This window comes from Stigmatopora nigra, chromosome 6, assembly GCF_051989575.1.
Source record: "Stigmatopora nigra isolate UIUO_SnigA chromosome 6, RoL_Snig_1.1, whole genome shotgun sequence".
Lineage (NCBI taxonomy): Eukaryota > Metazoa > Chordata > Actinopteri > Syngnathiformes > Syngnathidae > Stigmatopora > Stigmatopora nigra.
This window is the reverse complement of record NC_135513.1, coordinates 10952068-10962492: the sequence shown is the minus strand read 5'-3', so window position 1 is coordinate 10962492 and position 10425 is coordinate 10952068. Positions and strand designations below refer to the sequence as shown.

At 40.4% G+C, this 10425-nt stretch overlaps 2 protein-coding genes across 2 annotated transcripts; one reads left to right on the top strand and one right to left on the bottom strand.

The window, feature by feature from the left end:
• Nucleotides 1–6281, top strand: nherf2 (NHERF family PDZ scaffold protein 2). The gene is made up of 6 exons (XM_077718199.1): nucleotides 1–466; nucleotides 1011–1310; nucleotides 4327–4518; nucleotides 4959–5105; nucleotides 5342–5548; nucleotides 5726–6281. The coding sequence occupies exons 1-6, from the start codon at nucleotides 260–262 to the stop codon at nucleotides 5891–5893; spliced, it is 1221 nt and encodes a 406-aa protein (XP_077574325.1). The 5' UTR covers nucleotides 1–259; the 3' UTR covers nucleotides 5894–6281.
• Nucleotides 6282–6643: 362 nt separating this feature from the next.
• On the bottom strand, nucleotides 6644–10316 carry plk1 (polo-like kinase 1 (Drosophila)). The gene is made up of 10 exons (XM_077719735.1): nucleotides 9648–10316; nucleotides 9039–9207; nucleotides 8815–8959; nucleotides 8487–8580; nucleotides 8107–8342; nucleotides 7779–7903; nucleotides 7624–7701; nucleotides 7326–7480; nucleotides 7059–7241; nucleotides 6644–6984 (listed from the first exon to the last, which is right to left on the bottom strand). Exons 1-10 carry the CDS (start codon nucleotides 10026–10028, stop codon nucleotides 6793–6795), a joined length of 1758 nt encoding a protein of 585 aa, XP_077575861.1. The 5' UTR covers nucleotides 10029–10316; the 3' UTR covers nucleotides 6644–6792.
• Between the last annotated feature and the right edge of the window lie 109 nt (nucleotides 10317–10425).

The window sequence follows — 10425 nt, the reverse complement described above, 5'->3', positions numbered from 1 at the left end:
AAGAACGCCCCAGTGACACGAACAATTAAGAATTACCTGCGAGAAGCAGCCCTGTAATCTCTGATCTCTGATAATACCCTCCCATGGACCAAGTGTACTTCCCCGTCCCTGATTTTCAACCCCATTTGCTGCCTTGCTATCCGGATTTGACCTGCGCGATGGGACGGGATCCTGTCACTCGTTTTGGGCAAATAGATCCGTGACCCCCACTCACCTATTTATTGTCCTGAACTTGTTGAATTTTTTTTGGACTGGTGGAATGGAGTCTGATCTGAGACCCAGGGTATGCTACCTGGTCAAAACTGAGCAAGGATATGGTTTCCACTTGCACGGTGAGAAGAGTAAAGGTGGGCAGTTCATACGGAAAGTGGAACCCAGATCATCGGCCGACATGGCCGGGTTGAGACCCGGGGATCGAGTGGTGGAGGTGAATGGGGAGAATGTGGAGGATGATAGTCATCATCAGGTGAGTTGCTTTTTGCTTTTTTGCTTTTATTTTTTTAACTATCAAGTGGACTTGGCCTTATTTGGGGTGAGGTACAAACAATAAATCTACCTGTTGGACTACTTTTGCTTAGCCTGAGGAGGAGGAAGAGGAGATGGTACTTCATGTTAAGGTGTCATGTTAAAAGTGTGTTATTTACAGATAGGTTGGCTATGCAGAATATGCAATGCATGGATATGATTGAAACCTCCTAAGATACAACCAAGATCCAGAAATCCTCATAAAACCAATCACAATTGCATTAGTTCTAAATAATACCAAATTAAACTCCAATCCTCATATTATGCTTGAAAAATGCACCATATCTGACAACAAAAGTTAATGAATTTTCCCTCAGTTAAAAAAAACTTTTCATTCAAATATGTGTCACAGCCCAAAACTATCATATCCATTAAATTTGCCAAGGATACAAACAACCAGATAATCCTTTCCCAACTTCAACATTAAAAATACTATTATAAAATCCTATTTGGCCCTAATCTAGACTGATATCTACCCTGCGCAGGTGGTGGAGCGTATCCGAGAAGTACCCCACCGCACCAGACTTCTGGTAGTGGACCGTAACACGGAAGACTACCTCCGTAGCTGCGGCCTGTCTTGTACTGAAGATCTAGCCATCGAAATGGGGACCCTCTCTCTACGGCCCTCGCCCATGGCCACGCCATCAACTTCCCCTTTACCCAGGGGACTTTCACCCAAGTCCTGGAAACACGACTCCACGCTTCTTTCTACAAACTCCCTTTTCAATCCACGAGACAAAGTAAAGAGGTCGTCGATGACGTCAAGTATCGTGACAGAAGTAGAGGTAAGCACGCTGACATTTGATGTGACCATTAAAAGCACTTGACCCTAAAAAAAGGTATTCTATACAGAAAAGAGGAATAAATAGTGTAATAAATTTTGGGGTGCACCAATTGCTCACTGGGAATTTATGGACTATACTCAAAAGTAGCAGTCATTATATATATTTACCTTAAAATGACTGCACTCGGACTATGTTAAGAATTTGACTGCCTAAAGCACATTTTTGCCAAAATTAAAGCAGTTAGGATGCAATGGATACTAAAACATTTTATGTAGATAGCATTGTGCTATTTATTAATATTTAGAGAATCTTAGGTGCCGTCTATCTTGAAGAAATAGCTTTTCAAAAGTAAACAAAAGATGAGTGAGGGTTAAAGGACTTTTTGTCGGTTTTTAAGCGCCAAAATGTTTTGTTTTATCAAAGAAAAAGTTATAAAAATGATATAAATTGTCTAAGAAAGCTCATATTGGTATATTTGAATGGGAAATGTTGTCCAAAACATCAGAAAATTGTTCAATAGAAGGAAAATAATCTATATATAAATAAAATGTGATTATTCGCAAGCATGGGGTACAAAAAGGAAGAATATACCCCAATTTTTTTCTAGAATTCAATTTAAAAAATAACTTAATTTTAGATTAAAGATGTAGTCTAGTCTTGGCTTCTCAACCAGTATTGAGAGCCGTCTTTCCTTGATTACACACCCCTGAACCTGACGTCTGACGAGCATTATAATCTGGATTTGAGCACTTAGCTGAGGTAACGGCTGGATTTATTCCAAAAGTAATGGCAGAGTGTCTGACGGGTTTGTTGAAAGGTCTTAAGGTGATGGTGACCATCAATAGTAAAGAGCAAACAGTTGAGAGGACAGGGGGAAAACATGCTCTCATATTCTCAGTCACACAATGCAACTTTTCTCCTGGCCTATGTTACATGGTGTCCCTCGAAAGCTGTTGAGTCAGTGGAATATTTGTTTACAAGGTAGTGTTCTCCAAGGTGTGGTCATTTTAGTCTTGCATTGTTTGGATGGTAAAACAGCTATTTCAAATTTACCCGAATATTTCCTATGCCACAAAAAGTTGGTGCGTCTATTCATCTATTAACTAATTTTTATTATTGTAATCAGAATTTAAAGTGGTGTGATGTTACACCATCTATGCACTGTTTCACTTAGTGGCTATCAAGCCACATGCGGCTCCCGGCCAAAATAATTTACAGCTTTTTAATCATATTTTGTATGTCTAGGTCTCATTTTTCTCTTATTTTTATTCTCTATTTAAAAAAACACTCGAATTCATCAGGGCAGTTTGAAAACAAAGAATAAATTATATTTAAAAAATACTTTGGCAAATTGGAACTTTTTATGCGGATTTAAAATTTGGATCTCCTTGTCTACACCTGAATTAGTGTGTAGATATAAGAAGGCCCAGGTTCATGATTATGAATAAAGTGGAAATTATTAGACTTGACACAGAGTGGAAATTTTCCATTAGCTGACATACGCAGATTGAGTGACGTCTTGAATTTAGCCGACTTAGGGACATTTTGTCAAAAGTCTGTGTTTGGGCTTCAAACAAAGGGGAGCTCAATTGTCAGGACCTTGGCTCAAATCAAACTGACTTGTGTTTAGCAGAAGTCAGGGTAAATAGTGGCAGCATTTAAGTGGTGGATATGCTTTGCTTTCACATTCTTGCTAGGAATTAATAAAGTATAAACGCAATGCAAATTGCATTAACCATGAAATAAATCCCAATTAGATATTGGTATATCTATACATGCTGAGCAAATGAAGAAATACATTCTCTATTTTTACAGGTCTGGTAATCTCTGGGCTATTTTAGCATTTGGCACTCATTTAATAAAAATGGCAACGCTCTCCTTTAACAATATAAATGTATGTCTTTTTTTAGCTTTGATGGTGTCCTAGGTGACATTTCTCCATCATGCAAACGCAGACAAGATTTCATTGTTGCGTGATGTGAGCAGACACCCAAATAAAGGTCCTTGTCTTCACAGCTATTCTGGATAGGTCACACATAGACACTACGTGCACATATTTCATCTCCCACAACTCCATCAGAATAGAAACATTTTTGTATGATTTTTTTGACACCAATTTAACTTCTATATACTAACAATCTATTTCGAAAATATTCCATCCATCGCCTTCCCAGAACGTCAACCGTGACCATTAAAATGTATGGATAACGATAGAAATGAACCACAGACACTACCATTGACGTCCTTTGGGTTATGCAAGGAGCATTAATAGTTACATAAGTAAATGTGTTGGTGCCTATATGTTGATATTTCAGACTTGAGTGACAGTTGTGACATAACCTGTGGACGCTCCTGTCATAACTTAAAGCTTACACTCCACTTGTCATTTAATTCATTACAAAATGTTATTTAATGCTAGTGAATCAATGTCTGATTGTTTTTTATTGTATGACATCTTTAATTATTAATTTCCGAGTAACGAATGTCTATTTTTAATAATATATATAATTAGTTCTACCCCACTCATGTGCATCTATTCATATAAAACAGTTTTCTGTTTAAATTACCAAATTTTGCCAAGTAACTAATTTATCTAAAAAGGGTGACTTTAATTTGCTAGTATTTTACACCTATTATAGAATATAAAACAATAGTGTTGTATATTTCCCATAAACGAACACCCATTAAATTCAGTTAAGGAATTACTGTTGCACATTTTACTGTATTTTCTAATCAACAATAAACACATGTCCGTGCAACTCACCTGTTTATCCCTAAACTACTTTTTGAGTCAACTCAGGTGAGCTAATAAAATAAGCAGTACAGTCAGTCTCTAAGCAAATGGCTGTATTTATAGTAATAATAAAAAAAAGACTATAAAATGTATAAAACAATGTTATTGGGACGTGTGAAGGGAAACCAGAACACACAAAAAAACACCACATCAGTGCAGCAAGTATATGCAAAAAGGAATGCTCGAACCTGGGATGATGTTTTTGTGATTTTTTTTAAACAGCTACAGATTGAAGCATCTCCAGAATCGTCAAATGAGCATCTTCCCCGCCTTTGTCATCTAGTGAAGGGGGAAAATGGCTACGGCTTCAACCTGCATGGGAACAAAGCAAAGTGTGGGCAGTTTGTCCGTTCGGTAGACCCGCATTCACCCGCGGAGAGAGCCGACATCCGTCCAGGAGATCGACTAGTGGAGGTACGCGTACGTTGTCACGGGTGTGACCCGCATTCCCAACAAATGTCAAGATCAGACTCTCCGATTAATCAAGTCTGTGTACTAGTTTTCATGGTAAATGGATTAAAGAAGATTAGCTGGATTTAAACTGTTTGGACTGGAAGTGAGAGGAAGTTAACAGGGTTAAAAGGTCAAAATTGTTGAAATTGAGAACAACTTGATTGTTTTTAACTGTAATGTCACAAGCCAAGGAAATATCATATGGTGTTAAGGGATAAAGGAAAAACAGACTTCCTCTTACTCAAATTACAAGTTAAAATGTGGGTTTTTTTCCTCTCGAGAGGTGAGACATGTCTCCCGCTGGCTATGTTGGATAACGTCTACTTCTTTCTAATCTCTGTGTTTTGTCATTAGCTTCATTCCGTCCTACTTCTCAAATGTGCGTGTCTTCTTTATCACAGGTCAACGGAGTGAATATTACCCACCTGAGACACTTCGAAGTGGTGGCGCTTATAAAAGCAGAAGAGCGAGAAGTTCAACTACTCGTCGTCGACCAGAAGACAGATGAACTTTTCACCAGATTGGGGATCACGCCAACAGCACGCCACGTATATGCTCAAAATTCTCTTTTTTCTGACCATAAAGAGAATATTATGTTAAAAAAGATTGATAAACATCTGTAATCCCAACATTTTTACACATTTCATTCAAGAGATATTCCTAAAAAGATGGTTATTTGTGTATGGCATACGTTAAAATCTTAAAATAGGCTTTTCCAAAACATATGGACATAATTAATGTTCTGCTTACCAGAATGCAGAAATCTTGATATTCATTTTCACAGGTCTATGTGGATGAATCAGCTGTGGAAGTTGCCTCGTCCACACCATCTCCTACGTCCACTGATGCGCCGATTGTCCATGTAACGCTGTCAGATGCCGCAATCACCAGCATGTCCCCCAAACCCAGGACCAATGGTAGCTGTGCATCGCAGTCCTCAACTGGCTCAACCACACAATCAGAGCTCAGTAGCTCTGATATGAGTTTCCAGGTAATATAAATACAGTAAAAATCAAAATAAAGAAAAAAAAACAACCTTAAAATGGCATATCACAATGGAAAAACATTGTTCTTATTCATTTTAAATGCAAAAATGAGTATCTATACAATATCCTGTACCCCCACAGCTATGTAAATGAATGTTACGTTTCTTTTGTGTGTTATCAAGGTGCCTGATGAAGATGACAGAAGGGTTTTGGACCCATTCATGGACAGTGGCCTGCGTTTGAGTCCAACAGCTGCTGAAGCAAAGCAAAGGGTTCTTGGTAGACGCTACAAAAAGAGGGCACCCCATATGGACTGGCATAAGAAACAAGAGATCTTCAGCAACTTATGACGGTGCACCTTGCAGTACGGAAAAGGAATGAATAAATAGGTGATTCAAATAAGCTCTGACGCGCACATTAAGATTTAACTTCGCTTTAGTAGGCAGATCAAGACTGGTACATTTTCTTGTGTTACTGTTAGCAGAATACAGTATTCCCTCGATTTACGCGGTTAATTTGTTCTATAAAAACCCGTACCAAGTGAATTTCCGCTAAGTAGGGATGTAAGATTTCATTTTTTTTTCTGCCAATGTATAAATCCCCCAAAGACCCTTGGAAAATGTAAATGTAGTGTACAATGTACATTACCCTTCCTAACATAAAAGTCCTGTACAATATTTTGGGCCTACTGGTAAATATTTTGTAAGCTAATATTTAAATGTTTTTACCTATTGTAACCTACCTGAAATGCCCACAGCAATCCCCAACCTGTGGACTACATGGAATTTTCAGATTGTCATATTCAACAAAACAATTCCAATGACATAGTAACATTAAATTGCCTTAGATTCACTGTAGTTTTTTTTTTGTTTTTGGTGCATTTTAAATTATTGACTCTTGGGAGTTGTTTCTGCTTTTGACAGCAAGCTTAATAGATATAGTACATTGAAATGTTTCCACAATGCACTTCTGAATCTATTTTGGGAAAATATTGTTGTACTTTGACATGGATTTTGCCTATTAATAAATATACGGCTAATGAATGATTGTCTTTTAGCAGTGGGGCTCACCTTAGTTTCATCAAATTGAGAAACATGTGATCGTCTTACACTGACAAAACTTTATTTCACAAGAACAGAAGAAGGAAAACATTTCTTTAAGGGGTACGCTTAAACTGTATAAAACAAAGAAAAAACATTAATAAGATTTACTGATTGATCAATCTACAAGTAAAGCATGAAAAGTCAGCTTAGGCCAAAGCGCCCTTATCATTCTCCACCAACCTCTCAACCATAAGTTTGGCATAACGCATTCGGCTAAAGAGCTCCGAGGAACAACCAAACTCCTCCAGCAGGGACAGCTTGTACGTGCGGAAGTTCCGTCGCTCGTCGATGTAGGTCACGGCCGACATTAAGGGGCACAAGATCAGCTTGGTGTGATCCTGAAAGGCCCATGAAAAAAATGGCAGGGTCGTTAATAAGAATGCGGCTTCACCCTGAAAGAATGCAGTCTAACCTGGAAGAAGTTGATCTGCACGGTGCCATTGCTTAAGTGCAGCACAATGGCGCTTTTAGTACGGAACCAGAGCGACAGATAGGGTAGCCGCGCCAACTCGTCGCCTTCACGGCGTGCCATGTTGGCGCCGGCCTTCAGCAGGTGCTCGCTCATGTAGTTGCGAAAATATTTAAGCAGGGTGATCTGTGGCCAGATCCAGAAGTTGAACAACAGGAGCAAAAAACAAACAAAGAATACAAAGTAGAAATCATGGGAATATTAAATGACCTTCTTGTTGAGTGCAGGTGGGAAGGTGGCGGTGCTCATGTAGGATTCCTCGTCCTTCTTGTTGATGTATTGCAGGCTGTCACCGTCGGCGTACATGATCAGACGGGTATAGTCGTTGAACAAAACGCCTACGCTGTTGTCGCACAGCTGGTACCCTGCAAAGAAATCACATACTAGTTAGTAATTTGTTTTGAGTTGGACATTTGCTTCAGGTTTTTCCTCAATAAAATGACACAGAATAACAGTCTAAAATAACGGTTTAAAAAACAAAGCAGAAGCTGGTGTTTGCGATTCCTACCTAATCCATATTTGTCCGAGTAGTCTACCCATTTGCTGATCCAAAAAATGGGAATGCAGGCAGGGTCCTCGGCTTCCTCTACAGCCAAAAAGGTAAAAATGAGGGTCCGTGATGCCGAAAAATGGGCGAAGCATGCACCCAGAGATTAGTGTCACCTTGACGGATGAGAGTTCTCGCCGCTGGTTTGGCAGCGATGATGGTGTTGAGCTGCTGCACCAAGTCTTTCAGATTGTTCTCGGCCGGTTCCGTTTCTCTAAAAAAAACAACAACCTCATCAGTCCTTTGCTTTCACTTTTAACTTCAGTACACTTAACAGCTTGAGCTTTTCAACAATTTAGAAACAACTGTGACTGCGTTCAATTAACTTACTTTGGTATTTGTTCTTCCTTGTTGTCCAGATACCCTAAAACAAAAAAACATGATCAGCGACCATGATACCATTTTTTTTTTACTTACAATATATCATTTTAATAAAAAATCAGCAGAATGGAGCACACACCATTGTTGCCTAGGGCAGCGAGGGGCCGGCGCATCTCGGCTAAAGTGGATGGCGCGATGGAGAAGCGGGGAGGCACGGTGAGGCAGGTGGTGGGAAGGCGGGCTGGGGTGTAGCCGGATGTGAAGAAGTCGTCCGCCAACATCTCGCCGATGGTCGGCCGCTTCTCGGGGTCTGCGTGCAGCATGCGCTTGATGAGGGTTGTCGCCGCCGGGTGTACGTGCTAATTAGGAAAGCGGAAGAGGAGGTTAAAAGACAAAATTAAAAAATAATCATATTGAAGCTCTACTTTTACACATGGACCAAGTAAAGACAGCCAATGTCAGACCACATTCAGCCATGTGATGAAGCGAAAGAGGCGCCTTACCAAAGGGATGGAGTAGCTGTTCTTCTTAATACGGTTGTAGGTCTCCTTAAGGCATGTGGTCTCGAATGGCGGCTTGCCTACGAGGAGTGTGTACCTAAAACAAAACATTTTTAGTATGAAACACTTGCAGAAGTCAAATTCAGAGCATTTCGAATGAATGGATTAGGTGTTATCATCTGATAGAATTTCTGTCCTCCGTTTTAGAATCACCATTGCCACCAATTTTGCCATATTTAATTTTTGTGTGACTTACATCAAAAATCGATTGAGGAAAAACAATCTTTGGTCCATATTGCAGAGCCATATTAATTCATGCTGCAACACTTACAGTATGCATCCAAGCGACCACACGTCCACTTCATAGCTGTGTCCTTTCTTGCACAGAACCTCTGGTGCAATGTAGTTTGGCGTCCCACACAAAGTCTTCTTCCTCTCACCATCATACTCAATCTTAGTAGCCAGGCCGAAGTCGCCTAAAGAGATGTGCATTGCTCGTTTTTTTCCAATCACATGCAAAATAGTCATTTTTTTCTTCCGTTTTGCGACCCTTACCAATTTTGACGTCCATTTCGTCGTTGAGGAAGATGTTGCCTAGTTTGAGGTCTCTGTGGATGATGCAGTTTTTGTGCAGGTACTGGACACCCCTGAGCAGCTGCATCATATAATAGCGCGCCTCAGGCTCTGTCACCGCCTTACGACGCTTGTGTAGTTCTAGTAGCGACTGGTAGGAAAAAAAATAAAAAATGTAACACACTCACTATCATTGACGATAGCACTATAAAACTCAGAGTGGGGCTATCACTAGATATTGTATTTCTACTTTTTTAAAGTTTTAAATTTTGTTTTTATTCACACTATTCATATTCAATGATAAATGACAACAAATCATATTGGAGGCCTACATGCTGCAAAATAATGTCCATAAATGTGGATGCTAGATCTTTATGGATTAGTCACTTGCCCTTTAAGGGGTCAATACAGTTTACGTCACACAAACAAGATTTTGAAAGTGCATTATATTGCGATGTTGCTGACTGCCAATGACAGCGATATGCGTCCAATTCATGGGTAGAAAAAGTTTGCTGTCACTGATCTCGACTCATTCGTATCTCGAGGTATCACTTTACTCAGGACTAGAGGACAGTTTACAACTATACTTACCCTCCTTTTGCAGAGCTCCAGCACCACGAAGACGAAGTCGTCGTCCTGGAAGAAGCCCCGAAAGCCAACGACGTTGATGTGGTCCAAGGCCTTATGGATGGCGATCTCCGATGTCATTTTCTCGCGTTGGTGCGGCTTGATGATGAGCGATTTGGGCACGATCTTGCCGGCGAACACCTCCTGGCTCTCCATGTCCGTGATCTCGTAGCATTTGGCGAAGCCTCCCTTGCCCAGGAAACGACCGCGCGTGTAACGCCGGTTGGTCCGCGTGTCCACCAGAACTTCGGGGATCTCCTTTAGCGGTGCAGATCCCGAAGATCCTGCGGCTGCTGGGTTGTGTTTGGCCGCCGATTGCTGCGGCTTGGCGGTTGGCGCACTCATTTTGCCTCGGGAACCTGCTTCGTGTTAAGTTTCAGGAAATTTTTCGAATAGACGGTTAAAAAAAACACGCCAAAATATGCCTAAAAACTCACCACGGTTGGATGAAATTTGGAGCCAGCACAATATACTCGCATTTAAAACGAGTGGTAAAAGATTAAGAGTTCAAATAGCACAACCAAGGTGGAAAATGCTCGACTAGTTGATTTGCAGTCGCTCGAGCTTGTGACAACAGTGGCAGAAACAAATTTAAAAAGCTGTCGGGAACTAGAGACGCGTTGTGATTGGATGGGCTGGTTTGAATTTGAAGGCGGTTCTGTGGTGCATCATGGGGACCTTTAGGAAACTGAGCCAATGAACGACAGCGTAAGGACAATGATGAAATCTGATTGGATGAATT